This window comes from Falco punctatus (assembly GCF_963210335.1).
Source record: "Falco punctatus genome assembly, chromosome: 2".
NCBI lineage: Eukaryota > Metazoa > Chordata > Aves > Falconiformes > Falconidae > Falco > Falco punctatus.
The window spans coordinates 17254332-17279793 of NC_137581.1; the positions used below are offsets into that span (position 1 = coordinate 17254332).

At 40.8% G+C, this 25462-nt stretch overlaps 1 protein-coding gene across 5 annotated transcripts in view; it reads left to right on the forward strand.

Moving 5' to 3' along the window:
* GRIA4 (glutamate ionotropic receptor AMPA type subunit 4) overlaps positions 1 to 21673 on the forward strand; it is a 275697-nt gene extending 254024 nt beyond the window's left edge. For 2 of the 5 annotated variants that reach the window (XM_080377063.1, XM_080377065.1), the window contains 3 exons: positions 4328 to 4442; positions 14074 to 14208; positions 20800 to 21673. In XM_080377063.1, the coding sequence (XP_080233189.1) occupies positions 4328 to 4442; positions 14074 to 14208; positions 20800 to 20964 (415 nt within the window). In that variant the 3' untranslated portion in view covers positions 20965 to 21673. Of the gene's footprint in view, positions 1 to 4327; positions 4443 to 11703; positions 11819 to 14073; positions 15721 to 20799 lie in introns of all 5 variants that reach the window. The other 3 variants (XR_013926315.1, XM_080377062.1, XM_080377064.1) reach the window with 3 other exon arrangements.
* The last annotated feature ends 3789 nt before the right edge of the window (positions 21674 to 25462 follow it).

Sequence of the window (25462 nt, forward strand, 5' to 3'; positions counted from 1 at the left end):
TTTGGCTGAACTGGCTTGACTTGTATGATACCATACAAGGACTCAGTTTTCTTCTGAGTGATGGAAGAGGCAGGATTGTACAGTGACAGCAAGGATTAAGAGTCAAACATTAAAGCACTTGCCTGCTTTATGCTATTAAACCCTTACCCTTGCAAAGATTTCAATTCCTTTATTGAGGAACACATTGTACTTCATTGGGAGTTTTGACCAAGTGTGGCATTTAGAATACAGTCCTATGCTTTAATGAGGAAAGAACAGTTTCTGCCATGGGTACTCAAGTTTCAAAATGTCTTCCTCTGTGGCAGAGTGAAGCACTGTCTAGGATGAGTATGAATCATCTGACCTGGCTCTAATGTCACAGATATATATATAATTTTCAACGTAGTCACCACTGCACCTGTCACAGATCTGGATGTTACATTTCTGTGGGAGATACAGCAGTGCTGAGCAAAGGTTCTCTGTGTTTTGCTGACCAGAAGGAAATCATTTATTTCCACGTTGAGGTGGACCTGGATTACAAAGCAACAGAGAAAGCAGTGTGAAACTAACCTGGTTTTACATGGCCTACTAGACATGATGAGGACAATAATGTGTTACATTTATAAACAATACGGTCTAATTTCAGAGCAATGATTGCAGCTTAAATCCACATTTACTTCTTCATCCTTTTTATTTCCATGTCTCTATTGTGCTGTGAAACTGTCTATGGATATGGCTAATAACCCAGCTAAATAACCCTCTCATGAATGGGTTTCACTTATTTATTTATTAACCTAGGACTACTATCAACCAGCTGCAGCTTCTCTAAATGACTGTAGGAAAATTTTCCTTGATAATCTTTAATGATTTGAAAGATAAATTTGAACATTTGGTAAGTGAGAAAGCTCTTTCCCTTCAACATGGAAATTAAACATGAAAACTTAAATTAGTTATTAAAAATTTTAATGTAGTTGGGTTTTATTCATCTTAGAATATCCAGATAAAAGGTCTAAGTAGACATCTACAACTTGGAACACTTGAAAAAATGTTGTAAGTTATCGGCTGACACCTTCACCCAAGATAAGATAAAGTTTGAAAAAAACACTTTCTAAGGGTTTTGGCATAAGGACTTTGTCTAATTCAATGAGCTTTAGTGTTCACACTTGAGAGAATACAGCATAGAGGAAATAGTATGAAGATGCTTTTACAGACAGACTGATTGATAGGGCTTCCCATTCTGATTTCTCAGTTTAAAATAAAACTGAGCTTAAGTGGCTTGTTGAATTGAGTTAGTGGTATTCCTTGAGATATATTTCATTTTTCATGGAAGTGATTGCTCTTGCCCACATCTGTAGCACTGTCAAAGCAGCTGTTTATGTTATTGCTATTGGCAATTAGACATAGCAGCATTAAATTAGACCTTGGTTTTGTTCCTGTTGAAGGAAGGAGTTTTGACATTGACTTCCTAGACAGCAGGCTCAAGCTATATGTCTAAGCCATTTTCAGAATAAGCAATGCTTGCCAAATGTCAAAGACATAGTGCTTCCATGATCATCTTTCATCTATGGCTCATTCCTAATGTCCTTACAAAGGTAAAACGCACATTTAGTGCACTGGAAATTTGTCTGTGAAGTAGCGAGGCTGGCCACACAGTTACCATTTTGAGTGGGGCAAACAGGCTAAAAGTATAGGCTTTGTAACAAAAAGCTGAGTAGGAAAAATCTGTAGTAAATATGACTGGTTCAAAAGCAATCGCTTCCAAGAACAAAAGGGACAAACGAACAATTTCATTCCAATTTTGCAATTGCTCCTCTCCCTCTGGAGTGCGAACCATAATTAGAGCACTTACACAAAATCACATTTGTCAGCCTGGCTGCTAAATTCCCCTTAAAGCTTTATCCACAAAGAGCAGTCTGTTATCACTCCCACTACAGCCTGCAGTTCTCATTTTCACTTTCAGGGACAGGCAAGCAATTACTTTATCTGTATGGAAAATCTTGTAACTACAGTGAAGCTAGGTAAAGTCAGATCTACACACAAGCAGTTTCCAAACTTCATGACCAGCCAGCAAAGACCTGTCTCAGTTCCAGTGGGACCTATATGAAAAGCTGTTACCTGAAGACAGTGGAGGTGTGTCCTGAAGCTGACATTTGTCCCAGAAACAGGCCAAGGTAGTAAGGAACGCTGCATGAGCTGTGAAGTACTGTTGCCTGTATCTGTCTGCCAGGAAGATCTCTCTCATAATGAGTAAGAGAAAAAATTCCATTCTAAGACCAAAAGGGACCCCCAGGGACCAGAAAGCAGCCATCCTAGAGAGGGTGAATCACAAACCCCAGTGGGTTCTGGTGCCATAGAGCCCTGCCACTAGAGGAACTCTCTTCCCCAGCCCTTCTCCAAGTGGTTTGAAGGTGTTGCCTCCTCTCATGATTGATACGGGGAAGATGCCATTGCCAGACATAGCTCTTGCCAAATCCCACTCAGCCCTGACAGACAGATCTTGACACCATTAAACAAAGTCAGAGAGAGAAACTCCATCTTTCTCAACCACATATTGTCCCTGAAGAGCAGTAGTTTAACTGCAGGCACCTCACAGATACTTCTCTCCCTTTGGAGAGGAATGGTGTTTCATGGATATGATGCCCCTGCTTCACCTGCCTTTGCAGATCCACAAGCAAGCCTGTGCAGACACCCACCAGAAAGAGTGTGCATGTCTGATAGACGTGGATGCACTAGGGATGTCTGAAAATGAAAAGAGGAAAAGAAAAGTTCATTTATGAATTATGAATAAATACTGATATAGTTGTATACCATGACTGTCATTAGGATATATGACTGTTGAGGCTCTTAGGAGCCTTACACTTAAACAAGTGCAACGGTTCCTCAGGAGGTGATGGGGGCTGCGTAAATGCCTTGGCAGATTAGTTATCAACAGATTTGAAGACGTCATATAGTGACTGTAGTGCCTTACATTTGCGTTTGTATGGTAATCCATACTGTCTACCCTCTGCCATCCAGGCTTAATGCTGTCTGCACACCTAAAGGAAAACCTCTGAATATGCACAAAGGCGACCCCATCCTAGGACCAGCTGTGTCCCTTTCTTCCTGAGTTTCAGTGCACTGCCAGCAGCCCTGAGTTCATACAGAAGCAGTGATTCTGTGCTTTAGTCTTCATGTTGGCAACCACCCTTTGCCTGCACAGATCCAAAGTCTCTCTCAGGTGTTTCTCCTATCTGAAAAAGAGAGCACTTAAACATGAGGTGGAGGACAGCAGGTTCATGGAACCCCTTTCAGTCTGTTGTGCCTACACCACTGCGCTGCTGGCAATGCAGGATTGGTCTTTCATCCAGTGGTAGCATAACATGTGTAAACCCTGCAGGGAAAAGTCCTCAGGATGTTCCAGCTACCTGCTTGCATCTCAGCACCCAGCAAATAGGCCGAGTTTGGTCTTCCCAGTGCTTGAGCTTCTGCTTGGCTGCACTGTCCCCAGGTTTCCCCAGAAATTATGCCTTCCACCATCACCTTCCTCCCCCATACTGCCAGCGCCCTTTGGGCTAGGAGACAGGGTGCTTTCCCAGGATAGCAGGGCAGTCCCTGGAGTCACAGCACTAAGCTAGACCCCTGGTCTTGCCTTTCAGCCAATCCTTCACTGTGCAAAGGGAGCAAGGCTCCAGAGCCTCCATCCCAAAGGTATAGATGTGCCTACAGCAGGTGACGAAGCTTCAGGCAGACAGGGCTCCCTGCATCTCTTTGTGTGTTGTTTTCTATTGACTGGCTGTAGACGACATCGCCGTCAGTGTGCAGGCTGCTAGTGCTCCTCCTCAGCTCTGCCTTACGCTGCCTGTCTCCGGAGCCTTAGCCCCTCGTTTGTCCCGGGATCACTTTGAAACGCTGTATGTCAAAACTGAATGTGACAGAGTGACTGGCAGCGTCTAGCGTAGGCCATCTGATTTTTGCCTCTTTAGTATATGGGAATACATTTTCCCATCTGCTTGAAAAATCAGCCTGGGCCCACGTTGAACATATTCTAACTATAGCTTCAAATAAATCTGTGTAAATTGTTTATAATTCTGGGCAGAGTTTTATCACCATTTTGCAAAAATAGTTTTGGTTGGTTGATAGAATTTTCTTGATAAAATCCAAGCCATTCTGAAAATCATTTCTAGGCTGGAAACACATTTTCCGCATTTGAAAGTAACCACAATTATTTGTGCTGCCAAGGGCTTTGAAATATGGAAATGAGAGGTTTATTTAGTGTGTGGATCAAGCTTATAAACAGCTTAAGTCCTCATTCCTTCTAACATCTTAACAGCTGTGCAGTTTCTTACAAAATATGTTTTATCGTTTCAAGAAATGCTGTTAACCTCGCAGTTTTAAAACTGAATGAACAAGGCCTCTTGGACAAATTGAAAAACAAATGGTGGTACGACAAAGGAGAATGTGGCAGCGGGGGAGGTGACTCCAAGGTTAGCCTCAATGTCACCAAAAGCGGGTAAACAGTATGTAAAGTAATTGGTGCATCTGCTGGGGTTTTACCTGCAACGAAACAGCTTCACCAGTAGCACAGCACTGCTGGTACCTGCATTTGAAATCTAGGTGTATGCAATTACTGTCAAAGCAAAAATATTTGCATTTGTTTTGGTGCCCTAAGGGGAACTCGTTATGTCTCTGCTGTGAGATCTATCACCAGTTTTCAGAAACCTGCATCTTCTGAAATCGTAATGAGCCTTTCCCAGGCTTGCTCTTGTGAATGAGCAGTCTGAAACCTTCAGTAACAAATACCAGCTCAGACTTTTTTCCTACTATATGGTACTACCCAAAATATTTTTGAGTGATAGTAAAGGAAAAGGGTGAAAATCAGTGTGACCACCTTCTAGCAGTAATCTAATACATGGTCCAGGCTCAGGGATCCACTATTGACACAAATTCCAGTACAAGTTAGTTTTCACATGCATATCCAAAGTAGAAGGACAAATTTCAGCTAGAATATCTTCATACTGACATTTCCTGATGTCTTACCAGCAAACTGAAAACCATGGTGTTTCCCTAAGCAGAAATTATCAGACAGGAATTTTAGGCTGAATTCCATCCTTCCTGCATTTCCATATCTTCCATATGGCCAGTGCCACTACTTCCTTCCCTCCTCACAGCTTCCTTTTGGGAAGCTGCCTTGTGCTGAAAAGAAGCAAAGATGTGAAAGATGGTGAAGTGGGGGAGGAGGAAGATATTAAAAATACTCCTACCATGCCAGGCAGTATGCAATAAATAATATTTATTTATGTGCTTGTGTATGAACAATATATAAGAGAATGCTGTGCAGGCACAGAGCTAGTCAGATATAGGTAACTACATTTGACTGATTTGTCATCATAGTTTATGTAGATTTCTTTACGGTTGCCTACATATATTTTTTTCTTACTATTTTCTCTCCTCCTTTAGTCCTCCTGCTCTTTCATGCTGTGTCCTGGCCTCAGGGACCATCCCTTGGGCTGTTCTGCACTCACCTAGAACTGGTCTCCTAATCCTCTTCACTTTGCCTTCGATCCTGCTGCTCTACCTATTTTCCCCACACCGCTCTGCTTGCCAGCAGTCACAGTTTCAAAAATGGTCTGTGTTTTCTCTTCCAAAGTGCTTAGGCATATTAGGCCTGACAGCACTTGCCTGCAAGTGGAGCAGAAACCAACTTCTTGTAAGAAAGTTGACAAATAAACCATAAATCTCCTACATTGCTACTATTATATGCTCCACCCAAGCCCTAACTTTTGCATTATTGGGGAAGGGGTGTTTATGCAATATTTTTAAAATGTCACAGGCAGAGATTCACATCATTAAAATACTTCCATTTTCTTAGAATACACTCCTCACAAACCTGTTGTGCTTGAAAGGTGAGATAAAAGCTAGGTAGCAATCTAAGGATGCTTTTAACTAACTTTCGCTGATTACCAGCCACGGGTGCTTTGAGTCAAGAAGCAGGAAAAGGAGAGCAGCTCATGGTAGAAAGACAGGCAGGGCTTCACCAGGGAAATGTCTGGAAGTGCTGACGGAGGAAGTTTGGTGTGATGGCAAATGACAGAAAAAGGAGTGAGGGGAAAAAGTAGAAAAGAAAGGCAAGGAGTGTGGTCCATGGAGAAACAGGGAGGATCTGTGAGTGCAGGAGGGAGGAAGGAACACATTGCCAATGGAAATGAACAAGAGGTAACACAGACAGTTCAAGATGCAGTAGAAAATATGGTGGGCAAGGCAGCATTAAAAAAGGATGGAGAACATGACGGAGGTCAACCTGTCATCCTAGGACTATACACAGCCTGTGAGGAGCATTCATCTGACCTCAGGCCTGTTTCTTGCCACACTTTTTCCCAGGCACAGCTGAGTGAGTAAGCAGTACAAGTGCTCCTGGGAAGCCCCAGGTCTATCATGTGCCTGCACTGCCCATGTTCAGTAGAACCAGGTGTATCATGGAAACGAGCGGGCATTACCATGTTTCTCAAATTCTGCATTGCAGCAGCATCTGGTCTTGTTTTTTAAACTCTAGCTACTCTGATTCCCCAAAGTATTAGTTAGCCATTTATCATCTACGAAATCCATTTCCTTGTTCAGGAACAGTCTTGGAGAATCTGATCTATTGAAGTCAATAAGGCCCTTTCTACTGAATTAATTGAGCTCTAAATATTTTAATTTTATATGCTAGCAAATGATCATTAGTGGAATAACTAGGACACCATGCACTGTTGTAAACCTGACAGCTGCCAACAAGTCCTGAACTAGCTCTTAAGCACCTCTAGCTAATACTTCTTTTATTACTTCTAATAATACTGTATAAATTTAAAAAGAACAAACCTTGAGCTTTGTTAGCAGCTCCAGTCCAAATTACAGGGCTACCTACTGTCATGAATGAGAATAAGAACATCCTCTTCTCCTGTAAGAAATACAGCATCTGAGCCTTGACTGATAACTGTGCTGTTACTACTTGAGATTCACTAGTCAGAATATGAGAGTCTAGACCAGGGGTCCTCAAACTATGCCCCATGGGCCAGATACAGCCCCCCGGGGTCCTCAATCCGGCCCCTGGTATTTACAGAACCCCCCCGCTCCCCCCCACTGGGGGTTGGGGGAGGAACCAAGCAGCCGCAGATGACTGCCTGCCACTGCATCCGCGTGCCGGCCCCCTGTTTAAAAAGTTTGAGGACCCCTGTTCTAGACCCAGAGTAAACTTTCGTGGTAGTACAGAGGACTGTAGAAACTGGGGTTTTCATGAGAGCTCACCATTTCTCCAAAAGTTTGTGTTGCTCTGTAAGACAAGATTTCTCCTACCTCCATTCTGTGCTCTTACAAGGCCATCTCTAGCCTCCCCATTTATTGTTCCCTCTAAGGAACAATCTTCCAAAATTCAGAAGGACAGTTCAGAGAGCTGCCCTATCTGAACCACCTGTGGTTTAAGTGACTTCAGTAATTAAGTCATCCCTGAGGATAAAACTGAGGTTCCCAAGTTGTTTGATTGCTTTTCAAAGTATTACCTCAGATATTAACTGTATGCCATCATCATTTTATGTGATGCATGGGAAGGTAAACACAGTTTCTGCCACTTGGCTCCGTTATTTTTTAAAACATGTGAAACCATGCTGATGGAGCTCTCCTCCAGCCTCTGCTGGCAGCCCTTGGGAGAACATGGTGGCCCTTCGTTTTCATTCAGCAGATGAGACTGACCTTAAGCTTAATGGCTCAGCCATGAGTGGGTAATGAAAATGCTCCTAATGCATACTTGTGATTGCATTTTTAAAATCCCTGACTACCAAAATTCTATATTCATTTCAGAATCACTCAGTATTGTAATTTAAATGCTATAATTGCCCATTCATGTTCCCGAACACAACTAACTCAGAACTTCATTAATGCTGGTTTAAAGCATGGTGGTTTCACTGGTGTTGCTAGCACAAGACCCAGCCTGAGGCTCTTATAAACCAGATCTTCCAACAGCAAGTGATCGATAAGAGGATAGGAGGAAATGAATAAGAAGCCAAGAGAGGAGGTAGAAGGGCTGAGAACATGATGAAAAGGTAGAAAACCAGCATCCCTGCACCTAGGTCAGGCTGCACCACCACTGATTGAAGAACATGGGTGAAGAGCAGAGTCTCCTGTGCTGTCACACAACAGTTTTGCATTGTGGCTACATGGGACAAATGCTTCTCCATACATAAGGGGTAATTTTAGTTACTATTTTTCACATATATTATGCTTATATGATTTCGAGGCAGATGGATCCTGTTTATATGTAACAACAGAGATTCTCAGCAGCTGTACATTGGAAAAGCTACACTGATTTTCACAAACTGCCAGTTTACTCTAGTTGAAGCTTTAGCCTAACATTAGTAATCTGGGAATCACTAAACAACTGGAAAAAAAAATCCCAAATCTATAGCCATTTCCCATTGTAATATTAAGTATACAAGACTGAATTTGATGTGAAGTGTAATTCTAAATGGTGGGTTTATCCTCTGTATATGACTTAAGTACATTGCTCTAGCTCACGTACAGCAGACCATACTGATTGTTAGTTTCTGCCCCCTTTAATATCAGTGGGACTATTCACCAACTGATTGTGTTAGCTGTGTAGTAACAAGTTGTAGTATCCGAGTTTGTGACTGACATGGTCAAAATTACGCTTATTTGCAGAGGATATTTTCAAAGAAAGGAAAGATGCCTAGATAAGCGACTTGCCCTGAAAGCAAAGGTGATCTGGGCATTTGTCCCACATGAGAGCTGTTGAAAATCTCCTACTGAAATGAAAAAGCAAACAAAACAAAGCCTGAAATTCATGAAAATTCACTACACCTGCAGTCACTTACTGTGATTGCAATTGAGTACATATGTTGCTATTCTGAAAAGTGTAAGCAAAAATTTTCCACTCTGCAGCGCCTCAGTCTGCGCTTCTCATATTGGACCATGTACATTTCCCATCGCATCTGGCTGATTTAAATTGGGACAAAAATCCTGTTCTGAAAGTGTGAAATATTTTAAAATGGAAATTTAAATAGATTTAAAATATTTTAAAATTTAATTTTAAATTTAGCTTGGAGTGCTTCTCCCTCATCACAGCTAGGAGTGTCTGAGGGGAGATGTCAAGGTCACACCATGTCTCATTCACGGCCTCACTAGGGCAGGTAAGAAAGTGAGGGGCAGAGGACAGATTTCCCCAAGCTTATGTAGCACCTTAATGCAGAAAGTGTTTCAGCAAAAAAAGTGCAGAGGAGAACAACAACCTGGCCTCGGACACATCACTGGCTATATTTCATCAAGAGTGGGAATTGCCTCATCTCTGCTGGCCATTGTCATTGCGTTCAGTTACATATTGAGGTTAGCATGGCAATTTTAAGCATGAAATTGATTGCTTTTCCCAAAGGAAAACCTGAGAGCTGCCTTGCAAAGACAATGCAGGAAGGAAGACATTAAAGGAACTACAGCTGCAAAGAAGAAAAAATCCCTGCCTGTGACAGGCTTTATATACCTAAACCGTTAGTGCCAAAAAAGCAAGCAAAGGACTGGGAGACATCTATTTTCTGACTTGTCCCAGCTTGCTGCTGGTCTCGTTAGTTCATATGGAGTCCTAATTATCACTTTAATCTGCAACAACTCCACAGGCTTCTGATTTTCCATGTGAAAACAGTACCTGGATGTCCCTAACCTTTGTCCTAACCAGGCCTGTTAACACTGCTGGGATTTAGGAGCTCAGTGCCAATGCGTGACGTGATATGGCTATCCAAATCACACTTCTACTGGAAGCAAACAGAGGATCATGTTGACAGGCAACTTGCCAGCATCCCAAACTGCTACCCACTCATTTCATAGCTGTGGGACTCTTGTATTCCACCATCAACCTTCCTGACAGGAAGCCTGAAGACAAAAATGTAAGTTTGAATACTGCAAAAGATCAAGAAATAGGCATTTTCTGTTCTAGAAGCAGAGTATTCTGTATGAACTAAAGGTGTGGGATTTGGAAAGTGGATGAAGCATTTCCTTTACTTAAAGGGATCACTGGAGAGTACCTGGGAATCCTGTCACCCAGCTGTAGCTGTCAAAAATTTTCATTTCTCCAAGGCAGCAAGGCTTCCTCAGTAGTAAATGAAAAGAGATGGGCATCTCGACAGCATGCTTCATCCTTTGTTAGAAATGGTGTCTAACCCATCTTTCGAGGTACCTGTCTTATTTCCCTTAACTGCAGGGACACCTAGACAGGCAGCCAAAACTTGGAGCGTAACTTACAGTTAAAAAACCTGAGGTGAGGCAAATCACCCCTCCTTGATGTATATCTACAAAGAGTAATCAGGATGCGTGAAAAGGCAGGATCCCTAAAGCTAAGAGCAGCATACAAGGTTCATTTGTGTATTAAATATATACATGCAAACATGCACAAATATATTAATACATAAGCATTTGGGGTTTTCCAGCTAAACTGGTTACAGAGTGTAACAAGCCCCGTTTCTCTTTCATATTAACTACTTTAGCAGGTTCAGTTACACTATCCTGATTAAAGCTGGCACTGGTTATTTTTCTATTAAGCCTTGAATTCATGAGTTAACATTTTAGCAATGCGTGGATTATGGTGTATTAAGAGAGATTAATTTTCCCATAGGAATCTATTGGCGTACACAGGATAAGGTCCTATGTCATATAACATCACCAGAAGGCTGTCAATCACATGTCATTTCTGTTTATCTACCTCCTTCTCTGATATATATTGTATTTTCATGCACACCTGCACATAAATAGATATCCATATGCCTTTCCACATTAAGAATTGGACAGTCAGTGATTCAAAGTGGAAAGTACATAAGTCTGTTAATCATTTCATAGGTTTTTTAGAAAACAGATTGGTACAGCGGCATGAACTGGGGCATTACCATAATACTCTGAGGATATTCACTGTGTTTAAGTAACCTCAGTGTAAACCCATAGCAGTTCATGACTTCGAGGCATCAGATAAGGTTTCCTCTCAATATTAAAACTCTGTTATGATACCCACAGCAAATGTCACTAGCAAGAGAAGATATTCCAAGTAGTAATTTATCATCAGCCTAGGACCCATGAAAGACTTATGTGAATAAGGGAGATTTAAGGAAAAACTCTGAATTTGAAAATAATGTTAAACAGGAAATGAAAATGAAAGATTGACTGTCACATTCTTCTTAGCTGAGGATAAGGGCATTGCAGTTCTCCCCCGAAGTTCTCTACATGCAGACCTCCTGATTACAAGTCTGTGCCAAGCGGTTATGGGCAACAAACTGCACAAAGCATCTCCTTTTTCTTGCCAGAATAATTTTGAGGGCAGTAAATGAAATAGCTATAGCCAAGTCATTGGTTTCTATGCATACAAATTAAAACTAAATTGAAAGCAAGGAACACAAATGAATATGTTTCTTAAGTCATATATCCAGCTGTATTATATATGTCTCTGAAGGGTATGTTGTTTAATATGCCTAAGCCAATAGTTTTGGGTTCACAGTAATTGCATACTATTTATTTACAAATCTTCCCCAGCAGTATGTGCCTGTTACCTAAAGCGATGGAGCAGGTCCCGGTCATATGTCTGTCTCTAAACCTGGGCCAACAGTACATGACATAGCACCCACTGTGGCCTCTGCTCTGTCACTTTGCAATGCGATTCTATGTAGTTTTACTTGAATAACATAAAATAACATATATAATGTTATTTATGTTATTTTCCACGTGAAGAACTCCTGTAAACCTTGCCGTTTTGAAACTCAGTGAGGCAGGCGTCTTAGACAAGCTGAAAAACAAATGGTGGTACGATAAAGGTGAATGTGGACCCAAGGACTCTGGAAGTAAGGTCAGTCGCTGCAGTTCGGGACCTACTATCGTGTTCACAAAGCAGTAAAGGAAGTAATAAACAAAATGACTTAGAAATAAAATAAGCAGCTGTAGACAAAGAACAAATCAGCTTTGCCCCATATTGATGGAAGTCACACTTTAATTTAAAGAAGCACTATTGCTTTTTAAAGTCTTCAGTGATGTAAATCACCAAACATCGTCCTACATACTTAGGGCATCCGTTGAGGAGTCACAAGGCAATTTTGGGGGTTTGAGGGAGACAGCTTGGGTTAGTCGTTTCCTTCCTGCCTGGGGGTGGGTGGACTTTCCCACTCACTGCTTAGGAAATGCCCCTTCACGCCTCCTCCTTTTGGAGCTGGCTCGCTCCGCAGTTTTCTGAAACACTAGCGGGAAGGTTTGCCTCATCGCTGCCCGGGGTGGCTGTGCCTGGCTGCCTTTGGGAAGGTCCCTGGCTCCTTGAGAAGCCAAGGAAGATTTAACTTGAGCTTTGAAGTGAGAGGCTTTGATAATTAATAGCTTTCTACAGCTTCCAGTGTTTACCCTAGTCCATTCCCAAACAGCAATCCTGACGGCTCCAGGGAGTGGAGCCTTCTCTATTTCTCTCTGTTTGTGGACAAACACAGGAGCAGGTGTTTTCTGATGGCTGGGAAGCACCACAGTCAGTGCCAGCCCTGTATTTGGGAAGTCTTAAATTTCTTCACAGTGCCTGTCTCAGTGCCAGCCCGTGCTGTGCACAGCTGAAAGGAAAGTGTGATGGGCAGTGACTGCCTGCGTGCCCTGAGAGTTAGCCTGATGGACAGCGGGTAAAATTAGCCCAGGAAGCAAACTGCCAACACATTTTGCTTTTTCTGGCAAGTGCTTTGGAGTAAGGAGTGAAAACCAGTTAAGGGGATGGCAAAGTTCCTATAAATGACAGCTGAGAAAGCCTCAACCCACCATGTACGTTAGGTCAGGTCTTTCTCAGCCCTGCCTCCTCCTTGTTTGCAAGCACCCTGTTAGCAATTGCCACTAGAGGAACACAGTCCCCTCCAAGATACTCAGAGTCCTCTTAGCCAGCAATAAAGAGACAAGCAAAGCAGAACTCAACTGTAAGCCCCAGAAACCTCTATATGACTGTGGGAATTGACGCTGTGCTAATGTACTGATTACACAATAAATAGTGCCTCTTTAAATTAAACATCCAAATATTTTGCATTCTTTGTAAGTTAAAATTTCATAGAGATTACAATCAAAAGTTAAGTATGCTCTTTACCATAGGTAAAGATTATATAGCCTGCATAAGAATAAAGCTTTATAAGTATCTTAAGGCGTACGATATAGTATATGGAAGTCAATTCTGAGAGAGTTCCTTGAAAACTGTGCTAAAAATGCACATTGATTTCAAATAAAAAATTATGATTCATAACTAAGCAGTGAAGTACAGAGAAACATAGAATGGTTATTTACTACAATATGTCCAAGAAGGTCATCATTTATAAAATTATGTATTTTTAATAGTTTGTAAAGAAAGGTCTCACTGTTGTCTAAATTACAAATAATGTGTAAGATATCATAAATTGCTATTTTAAAATATACTGTTACTGAGCCTTAGTAGTCCATGGGCATGTTCGAGAACTGCATCTATTATAAAATAGAAACAAAATACAGTAATAGGTAAGAGGCAAATATATCACTATGTGTATGGTGTAGCGTGCACTTTCAAGGGAAGTGTTTCTTCAAAGAACTAACTTAAGCCTCACATGTTATGTTCACCTGTCATTTAAGTATCAGAAACTCAGTCTGGATCTTTTAAATTAACAGCAATGCCTACCACAAGTACAATTACTGTTTCTGTAAGAAAGATCAAGCAGGGTCTTGTCTGATATAAATGGGTTTCTGGATTCCAAAGTTTTTAAAGACCTTTACATAAATGCAGTTTCAGATCAGTGCTCAAATGTCCCCTAAAGAGAGCTAGACATGTCATTGTTTAATTCTCCACTTAGTGGAAGTAATGCTTTGCAGTAAGCAAGCAGTGACAACCTGATATGTTGGCAATGTACTTCTAATATTTTATATGCCAACCAGGTAAACTAGGTACTTAAAAATTACTTTATAGATCCAGATAGGTCAAATGTTGTGAGAAGTATGTAAACAACTGTCATTTAATTTCAGCTAAACATCGTTATTTATTTCTATTTTCAATGTTTGAATGTGTAGCTTGTGCTCCTGGGGGTCTCTTTTCCAGGGTTAACTGTGTCGCTTCTGTTTCCCCAGGACAAGACGAGTGCCTTGAGTCTCAGCAACGTTGCTGGAGTCTTCTACATTCTGGTTGGAGGCTTGGGCTTGGCAATGCTGGTGGCTTTGATAGAGTTCTGTTACAAGTCCAGGGCAGAGGCGAAACGAATGAAGGTGGCAAAGAGTGCACAGACTTTTAACCCAACTTCCTCGCAGAATACCCAGAATTTAGCAACTTATAGAGAAGGTTACAACGTATATGGAACCGAAAGTATTAAAATTTAGGGGTAGGACTTAGGGCCTACTACAGTGAGTGGGTGATGCATCTTGTAACGCAGTGTTGTGACATGTCTGTCTAGTGGTGCTTGCTTCTGAACAGAGCTTTATATTTTGGAAAACTTCACTGCAAAGTGGTTCAGTTTTTTTGGCTGCAGATGTACAGTATACTATTCTATGTTGCTAATAGACATCTGCATTGCAAGGAATTTTTAACATAAAAATACATTTTTAACTACTCAATGTTGTCGAATCATTTGGGAGATGACAACTGTTTGAAATCATAAAACACATATTCAGAGGGCCAGTGTTTAATTACTTGATTGGCCATTCTATTTTCCTAAAGGTTTGCACCCTACTAGTGACAAATTGCTGCAAGCCTTTATCATTCAGTGTTGGCCCTAACTTCGTTATAATCCAGATTTAGGATAGGCAACGTCACTGAACCATAGTTAACCTAACGGAAGACAAGGCACTGTTACAAGAAGTCTAAATGTTGTTTTACCTTCTCTCCCTCCTCCCCACTCCATTCCTTCACCCTGCCTTTGATACGTGTTTTATGCTGTGTGGCATTTTTTTCACAATATCCTGCTTCAGGTCAACCTTTGCCCGCTATAATAACCACAAAAAGTCACTAACCAGTGAACAGACCTTGATTATCATCCTCAGCTTGCAGAAACATGCCCCCTTACCTAGCTCAGGACTAGTGTATTTTGAATGTTCGCACAGTGATTTCAGAGACTGAACCACTGATGTCGCCAAGCTGTATCCTGCATAGTTCCCCTGAACAGGCATGTAGGGACAGTTTACTAATGTACTTCTTCTCATCCATGCAGTGAGTACCTTGCCAACTAATCATTAGACAAATCAACAATCTGACCTGTGGAAACGGCACGTAGCGGCAAGCTGAGCTTCCAAATATAACTTTTACGTAGTTCCCAAGCTATACTGGCTGCTTTGTAAGTGAAGGTGCAGCTAGGACCCTGCCCTTTTGTGCTACCTAGAGCTCCCTTGCCCTTGCAAATAGCAAGCCACGTGTCTCCTCTATTAACAAAGAGCTTGAGCTACATTTTCCTGAAATAACTGAGCCATCCCTACAGTGGAAGTAAGAAAAAAAAAATTAGGGGAAGGAGCTGAAGAACATAATTTTTATGTCACCACCTAGAAAAAGTTTTGGAAGAAACAACTGGAGATACAATTATTATTTTTTATTTATTATTTATATAGCGCTGGAGCACACGGCGCTGTACAATAGGTGAAGTGTACCAAACACATAACAGGTCCCTGTCCCGAGGAGCTTACAGTCTAATGGCACAGCCGGTACAATACCGAACCATACAGTACAGAGCAAACACAGAGTGAGCAGAGAATGGTGTTTGAGCATGATAGCTGGAGCGCTGCAAGGAATAGGTGGGTTCTCGGGGGGCGAGGGAGGGGGCTTGGCATACACTGGCTGGGAAACTATCCCAAACATACTGTCACTGTGTAGTTTTCTTTTGTTCCCTGTTGTACAAGAAGTCATGACCCTGGATATATTTTATTTGTAACAGAGCTGCCTAATTTTCCCATGTCAAAAAAAAAAAAAAATAAAAAAAAAAAAAGTCTTAGCTATGCACTTTGTCCCCTAGTGAAAATGTGAGGCATAGTAGGTGTCAGGGGGACTCCAAGGGTACAAGCTAGTGTTCATTACTGTGAACTGGGAATCAGGACTTCTAGATGCTAATACTGCTCTCCCAAGTTCACTTCCTACTGTCAGTAATAAGGGTCTTAAAAGGAAATAATCCTGTGCAAGTAAATGTGCAAAATGCAAATGAAGAGATTTTTTTCCTTCAAATTCTTTAGTCATGTGCCCACAACTGAGGGTGTCCCCAGTCTGGTATAAAAGTAAGATTTCCAGAAAACGTTCCTTAATAAGTGTACAGCATGCAGTGCATCCAAGACATAGTCTTAAAGAAAGCAAACAAAAACCCAAAGCATTCATTGAAATACTGACCTGACCCAAACTGGCTTAGTATGCTAAACATGGCATGACTTGACAATCTCCTGAGCTCCTACCCAGCTCTGTGATTCCAGTGCAAAAAACACTATGATTTATACTTGCAGAATTTGTTTTAGACTTCCTCTTTTCTTAGAATAAAAATTAGGGCCGAGTTTTATTTTTTAGGGAAAGATCATAAGTATGTTTCTCTAAAGTTTTGATTTTTGTGGGACTTGTTGCAACACAGGCATGAGTTCTTACAGGAAAAAATGTATAAAAAATGCACACATTGCATTTTATTTTATTGAAAATTGATGTTTGGGTCAGTCAAAACTTCTGATAATCTCTTAAAAACATTTTAGGGTGCAGACATTTTAAAATTCAGGAAAACATAGAAGTAACTAGGATTTCAAGCAAATATTTATAGACTTCTGAAATTCTAATTCTATTTATTTACCGTAATATTTACCTGAGAAATTTCGGCATGTGAACTTCTTATAAAAATGCTTATGCTTGTATGTGGAAGACGGCAAAGGTCCAGTCATCCTCTCCTGGTGATACGTGGCCATCCCCAGCCACACAGGAAGCAAGGGGTCACCTGTGTGCCATGCTCTGTACAGGGTGACTATGCCACCTGTTCATGCCTGTTAGCTGGCAGCAGTACAGAGCCCACAAGGCTGGTTACACGTATTTCTGCAGCAATATGCCTGTCTTAGGCATTTCAAAACTTTTGATATGTTTATTTATCCAAGGAGTAAAGGGATCGTGTTGACACTAAAACTTGCTAATATGGAAAGATGCTTGGCGGTTCTAACCTGCATGAGTAACCAACATGCTGACTTTTTAAGCTAACATCAAATAGTTTAAATAGTATATTTTTTAAACTAATATAAAATAGCTTAAAGAACCTTTTTGACAATTAATACTCATTACCATGTTTTTTATTTTAGTTTAATCCAATCAAAGGTGAGGTGCCTCAGGGAAATTCACCTGCCTGCAAGGCAGCAGAAAATGAAAATGTAGGACTAGGCTGCATGTGTGGTCTAGTCTATTTGATAAAGAACTAGTCTGTATGATAAAGGACTAGTCTGTCTGTCTGGGATAAAGACATTCAGAAGGGATGACAGGCTATTGCATCCACTGAAGGCAGGGAAGGGTTTGCTTTAAGGAGGGAAGCATCCTTCCTCTTTCCCTGGGCAGCAGTTTTCCATTTTTGTGTATCGGATGTAAGCCCTTGGCACACTAGCTGAGGCTGAGCTGATGCCCTGAGAACAGGGCAGACCTTAACTGTCTTCTCTCCAGCTGCTCTAAGGAAAAGCCCTACTGAGTTCCTCACCCCAAACCCACAGCCAGCCACCACTACCACCTCCCCATGGCCTTCTCAGTGGGCCATGAAGCTCATGAACCAGCTTCCAGCTCAGCTGCCTTCTCTTGCTCTCCCATCCCATGCTGTTGTTTATGATTAACAACATTAATTACAAAACTAGAAAAAACAATTAAAACAATGATAAAATTAATTACAAAAAAGGGTGAAGTGCTACAGGATGGCTCAGTAAATGCACAATGCACTGATTTTGACTTCAGTTTCATATTCAAGATGATAGAAAAATTCGTTAGAGGTTCATCTTAAATATTTGTGCCAAAGACACTTCCATGTGACCCAGGTCCTAGAGGAGTCTGAACAACAAAAGAACCCAGACAGGCTAGGATATTTGCCTTTTATAGACTGAGGATATCAGTTTCCTAAATTCCTATTTCCCAATAGGAATGGGGCAGTTGGTGCTTTCATGTGATTAATTCCACAACTAATTTAATCAAAACTAACAACAAATTTGAAAATACATTATCACTATTAACTACATACAACTACTACACAGAGATTTTCACAATTTGGGTAATATTCACAGTAAATACCAAGACTTTTCCCTCTCATCCCAGCCACTCCTGAAACTGTTTCAGCAGCCAGGCCAGAAATCTGAAATTCTTAACTGCACAGAGTATTAGCCTGGCATGTTACCTATAGCGTAGTTTAAAATGTAACACAGAAGCGTACCTAGTTACCTGGCCTTATGGCACCTTCCCAAGTACAAGTTTGACCTGCTCCTCCTGGCACTGCTCGCTGTCTGGGTTGTTTCTGTGGTGTGTTGCTGAGCTGTTGTTAATCTCTGCCGTGAGAAGAGAGGATTTGTTTTATCGCAGCTTTTTCTGTTATTTTCTGGAAGGCTGCTGAGAAATTGTTTGTTATTCTCATGTGATTTTTTTTTTCCCTTTTTACTGTCTTTCTGTCCTGAGTGTGTTGTCAATGGCCAGAAAGCTATATAGACTGAGCTACAAAGACACAGTAATGCATAACTTTTATATCCCATATAAATCTGAGCCTCTCTCAGATTTCCCAGTGGCAAAACCTGAGTGGCCATGAGCAGATAGCTGATCAAAGTGATGGAGAGATGCTGGTACATAATGATGACTTTCTGGGAAATTTAGCACATCTGGAGTAAGTTGTCCATTTTCCATGCAAGTTTGCATTCTAATCTGGTTTGCACTCTCATCCCTCCCCAAAACAAAAACACCTTTGTTTTTTCTTGCCATTGACCAAAACATGTTCTGTGCATTTCTGCAGGCAGTTACCAGTCCTTGACATCCATTTGCGATGGGACTCTGGACATGCACTATGTGGAGCTACACCACATCGCATTGTGTCTGTGCTTTGCAAATGTATAGATTTTTATTTGCTGCTGGGGAGTAGTTGAGGTTTTTGGTACTGTATGGGCCCAGGTCCTCACTCCCCCATTACCTCTGCCTCCCTTTTTATATCTAGCTGTTGAATTAGGTCAAGATATGTTTGGGAACAGTCCCTGTCAAAAAGTACCCTGGTAGCAGGGAAACTCTTCAGAGGGTGACTTTGGACATTGTAATTGATGATTACCAAAGCCAAGGATTTTCAGCCTAAGGCACATAATGCCCTCTGTAAGCCAAGCCCTTTCCCTGAATTCGGCTGCTTGTCAGGGCTGAGATTTTTAGGGTAGCTGGTTTGGAAAGTTGCTTTTATATCCAAACTCTGGCTGTGCCACAGTAGCAACTTCACTTTTGAGGACTCTTTTTTGAAGGAGCTACTGATAATGATGCAATGTTAGACTGGTGTGTTTTCATAGAAATGCACCCAGAAGCAGTGGAAACGTTTGGGAGTTTTAAGGAATCTCCCTCATCCCTGTAACACACACACTCATATATAAAATTAACTTCAGCATATCAAACACCAGCTCCGGATTTCACTGCTACCTCAGAAGGAGCAACCGGGCTCAGAGGGACAAAGTTCTAAATGCAGAAATCAGTAATAAGGCAAATAAAATGATTTTATGATGTTTGTCATCCCTTTGCTCCTATGTGAATCCACCCTCCTGTCTCTTTTTCCAATTGGTATTTCAGATTGCATCCCTGCACACTAATTACATGAGTTAGTTGCATAGAATATAGCTTTTGCTGACTAGAAATCAGATTTCCCCACTAATTAATACTGTAAGACGTTTTCTTTGAGATCTGTTTCAACATAGCATAGTTTGGGTGCCTGTTGTTCCTGGTGTCCTTGCTGCATTGGTTGACCTTAGACAGCTCCCCTAATTTTAGCCTTCTGGAAATCGTTTAAACTAGTCATCTTGGCTTTTTCTATCATGACACGAGAGAGCTCTTTTAGATTAGGTGACTGATTTCTGGATGACTGAAGTTTGATGGCATAACTCATGGTGGTTTTTTAACAAATCCAAATTTTTTGCTTGAGTTAACTGAAAATAAAGAATATGAAGTAACAAAAATTTAAACCTTCTTGTGGAAAATTTAGACCTCATATAGAAAACTTTAGAAAATTGTATCTTCTCTTAATAAACTCCCATTTCCTTTGAAAGTTCCCATCTTTTCTAATTGTAGGAAAATTTATATATGAAAAGAGATTTGATGACAGTTCTTAGATTTATTGATACTATGTGCATTGTGAAAAGATGTAATTTCTTTAGATGTGATCCATGGAATTATCACAAAGATAGCTGGTACAGCTATTGCAATTTATAAACAATTTCCAGTAGTTATATTTTATCTTGACATTCCCAGTTGAAGGTCTAATCTTATGAACACCTGTGCATGACTTTATTCACAGACGCTAGTGCTTTCAGGTTCATGAAAGGTCTTGATTCTCATTTCACTATATAAATGAAGCAGTTTAGAGGAAGGCATTGCCTCTTCTGATAATATCTTGATCAAATTTGGATTTTATATTTAAATCAATAATGATTTATTGTAATGAAAATTACCCTTAGAATTGCTAGGGTTTTTTCCCCTAGTAGACTTAAATGCTATGTATTATATTTATGATGATTACTATTACTATATTTAATGTTAACATGAAAAAATGCAGATGTCTAAAATTTACTATTTTGGTGTTTTCTGTGTCCTGGCTTATTGAAGGACAGAAACATTGTAACACTTTCCTCTTTTCTCCTTTTTTTTTTTCCCAAACCTAGCTTACCTTTTCTGAAGCCATAAGAAACAAAGCCAGATTATCCATCACAGGGAGTGTGGGAGAAAACGGACGCGTGTTGACTCCTGACTGCCCAAAGGCCGTGCATACTGGAACTGCAATTAGACAAAGTTCAGGATTGGCTGTAATTGCATCGGACCTACCATAAAAACCAAAAAAATAATTGAGTGCCTTAATCAAACTGTGTTGGTGACTGATGGGAACACAGCACAGACTGTAACGACATGGGAGTGTCATTGATGAACTAATAATTTGGCTGAGAAAGGGAAGTACATCCAAATGCGCCAGACATCATCAGCAACAATGTGTGCATGAGCTCAGCTCGGAAACCCAAACTCAGATTTTATATCAGGAAAATTCATAATTTAGTTTTGTTGGGGGGAGGGGGCTGGGAAGGGTGTATTAACAGCAACAAATTTCACTTGAGTGGACTTAAAACTAATAAGACTTGCCAATTTAGCGCATTAAACTGTGAAGAACATGCTCAGAAAGGACAACATTTTGGTCTTTGTCTTGGCAAAGAGAGAAAAATAGCTATAGAAGTCAATGAACATGCTAACCTGTGTCTCCAGAACATCAATATATAAATGGAAGAATACTCAGCTGTTCAGCTGTAGAAATGAATCACTAAACTGTGATAAGAAAATAATAAATATGTAAATCCTGTGAAAAAATAAAGAAATTATTTACATTTTCTTTGAAAAAAAGAGGAATATTGAAACATGCTTGCTTTTTAACTGATGTAAATTCGGTAGAGGACAACACAATTCTTTTTTCTAACCATCTTAGGGAACAATTCATTGCAATAATTGATATAAAATGCCATCACTGTAATAAAATTCAGAGACTTTTTTTTTTATAAAAGTTGTTGGTCATCCTCTTGTTTGCTGTTACCTTCATTCTGTTCCATCATTCCGTGTTCCACAGATTTGCATCTGTCTAATACAAGAAACAAAATGATAAAATGTTTAGAGTACATCATCAGTCTGCAGTGTAGAATCAAAAGAGACTACGGGTCACTCATGTTACAGATATTATTTATAATCTTGTTCTGTGTAAGAAACTGTGGTTTTTGTACCCACCAAAAAGAATAAAACAACAAACGTTCTTATAATATTGACAGAGCTTGAGTTGTTTTCTGATCATTAGGATTGTCATCTGGAAAATAGAACCAGGTGGTTCATTTCGTACCACAGGACACACAACCTTGTTGGAGAGTCTGAGTCCATGCACAATTGTGAAGTGCTTTTAAGTCCTTAGAGAGGAGGGACTCAAAACTGTCAAAGTATTGTCATGACTATTCACTAGGTATTTTAGTACTAGTCACTAAAATCCTTTCTGGCAGGTTTAGGGAACCAGTTAGTGATAGGGTTTGTTCTCTGGTTACGTCAAGGGAGGAGATACCAGGGAGCGGGAAAGCACAAATGACAGTCTTCCAGATTGATGCGATAGCTCCAGCATGCTTGGTACCCAGCAACCTCAGTTTTCATCAGCCAGCCTTCCAGTGGCACGCCATTCAAATGGCACAGCATTTGAATAAAAGCCAAACAAGGACTAACAATGACAAAAGCCAACAATGACCAGCCCTCAACAACTGCAGCAAAGGGCAACGAAACGCACTACTGAGTTGATACTCATCCTATGTGATACAGAAATCTATGAAGTAGCAAAGCAGGTGTTAGCATCAGTCAAGGTATCAACAATATAGATACTAATTTCTTACTTCAGATACTCTGGACACCTTTTATAGCTACTGGAGGGAATGACTTCATCTTAAATTAGACATTAAAACACCAAACTGCTGAATCACAGCCGCAAGAGCCTATATCTTTCCACTGACTGTAATCCAGGCTGAGGGTAACCAGTTCTCATACAGAGCTTGACAGCGCAGGCAGAGGTGAAAATAAGATGATGCTTACCCTTAAGGCACAATGACAACAAAGTATGCAGGGGTCACAGAGAAAAAGAGACATAACACTACCATGAATCACTGTGCCTAAACTTACTTTATATCGCTGTTTTACTGGCATGTTTAGCTCATTCACTAGTTACTGTGAACTGTTTGTGTTTCTGTGGTGAGAATGGTGAGTTGTCTGAGTTTTCTCCTGTCTGAGTAAAGCTGAAGAGCTCCCTCTCAGACTTCTTTTTACAGCTGAATTTAAAAAGCAACTTATGAATTGTTGGGTTCTTTTGGAAAAAAAAAATGTCTTGATATTTTGTAAAGTAACATATTAGAGGCTAAACAGATTGGGAGACTGAGTGTGAAGGATGCTGTCTATTTTGTTCCAATTTGTATGTTTGTTTTGCCAGGCGCTTGTCTTCATCCTTTCTTCATTCAGGACTGTGAGCAGTGCCGGTGCTGTTCTGGGATATTTTACTGTCTTCCAGTGTTAACTCCTCTTACATGCTCCCTGTCTCTTTAATGCATTACATTTACTTTTCACCTTCAGTAAACAGCCCATCACTGCAGTTAGGAATGTCACTCCATGGAGCTCATTCTTAATCACCCAAGTTATGTTTCCACTTGGCAACGAGACCCCTAAGTCCTTTGAGATGTCTTGTCTGGTGTCAGTAACTACCTAGGATCCCCACTGAGAGGATTCACAATCGAGCAGCATGAGCAGTGCAGCCACCGGGCAGCATGGCCATGGAGTGGCATGGGCCACCAAGGGCACACAGCTAACAGCCACAGCAGGGCATCACCACATCCTATTGCCCTTTCCAAGCCTTGTCCTCGGCAAGGGAATGCTTTGCTCAAAGAAAACTTGGTCAGATGAGGTGAAAAGAAGACTGTGACTTTGTTGATGCCTGTCATAAAATACCACAGATATAAATTACATTTAAAAAAAAAAAAAAGATGGGAAAATGCTACAGCAGAGACTAGAATTCAGGTGGCTGGCAAAGCAATCTTAGGGTATCAGTCTGCTGTCTCCACAGTAGCTTGCTCTGCTGTCTTACTCTAAGGGGGTAACCGTTGCATGACTGCTATGACCATCTTCATGTATCTGTCTTAGCTGCCTTTCAGACATCTTTTCTTTTGCTTTTCCCCCTTCTCCTGAAACACTAATTTCTCACTCCTCTCTGCATCTTTCACCCAACCTTTTGAAGATCAGTGCCAGAAGTCACCCTTCTCCCATGTGTAGGAAATATGTCCAAAATGAGGAACTCCCTTACTCAGGTCAGGTTCAGGAATGCCGTAGTCTCCATTCCCATGGGTATGAGGGTCCAAGGCTCTGAGAAGCAGCAGAGCAGCTCCTGGCAACTGCTGGGCTGTGTCCCACCCACCCAGCACAGTGGTTGCAACTCTCTTCCATCCTCCTGCCTTGCTCCTTCTTTGGCCACATCCATCTAGCAGCTTGATGGTGATAACTGGCTCAAAGGGAGAAAAAATAAGCAAAGGAGGCTATTAATTAAAAGGATCTGTTAGTATTGAAGCATTTACTCAAATATCATCCACATTTTTCCAAGGTTTTGCCCTCAAAAAGAATACAGGCAACAGAACCTGACCATTTTCCTTCACATGAGATGCCTCAAGCCATGCTGCCTGGCCTGCAGCTAATGGTCCAGAAAGTGTCCCATCAATCGTGAGCCATATCTGCCAATCCCAAAGGTATCTCGACCACCACAAAGAATCAGAAAGAGCACAGGATGTAGGCAAATAAATTGAGGGTGATCAAAAAAGTGATTCTGATCAACTGAAGACTCATATCTTCTGCATTAATCTAGTCTGGGGTCACTTGGGATGCCTTTGAGTACCCCACATGGTCTTCTACAAGTCCAGAAAAGCATGCATATCCTGTAGATCCCGGGTCAGATCTAACATCCCTGTGCTGATGTCTCAAATGGCCTAAGGCACCTCAAATGGTACCATGTACCTGTGGAGACTAACTGAATCGTGTCCTACAATCTGTTCAGCTGTTTTCAAGCCTCCGTTGACTAGATCTCCATGGAATATGAAAAGAACTTAGACACATAATTTTCCTATAGAAATCTACATTTATCTATCTTAATGATGAACTGAACGATATATATCTGCCTCTAAAATAATTTCAGCTTTGACGTAATTTATTAACATTAATACTTACAACAATATTAGACTTATCTGCAAATAAGTGTCCTCTGAGCTGGTGTGAATCATACTGTAGAACCAGGTTGCTTTGAAATTCACTGTTATATTAGTTGATTTTTGTTCTACACATTCAGACCTCCCACACGCAGTGGTGTATTCTATTAAACACCTATTAAATTCAAAATCAGTACAGACTTGCTGGGTTGTCTGAGGACCTCACATGCAAAATTAGTCTTACACAACTACTTGTTATTGCTGAATTTCACCTACACTATTCTGGGAGCTGAATGTACATGTTCTGCATTGAATTTGCCTCAGTGCAATTGAAAACAGAGCCCTGGGAAAGGAGTACAACTTTATACAACTGGTTGTAATCACTGTATGGTGAAGGAAGAGAGTAGCATCTGTTCACCTCTGTTCCTTAGTAATTCTGTACTGGGTAGAATGTCAGAATGAAGAGCAAGTATTCTTTCATTTGATACAGAAACTCCATTGTTTTTGTGCCTTCTCAAAGTGTAAGCAGACCATCCACGACTAGGTAATTACATCAGAAGGGAACTCCTAAAGCTCTCAACTG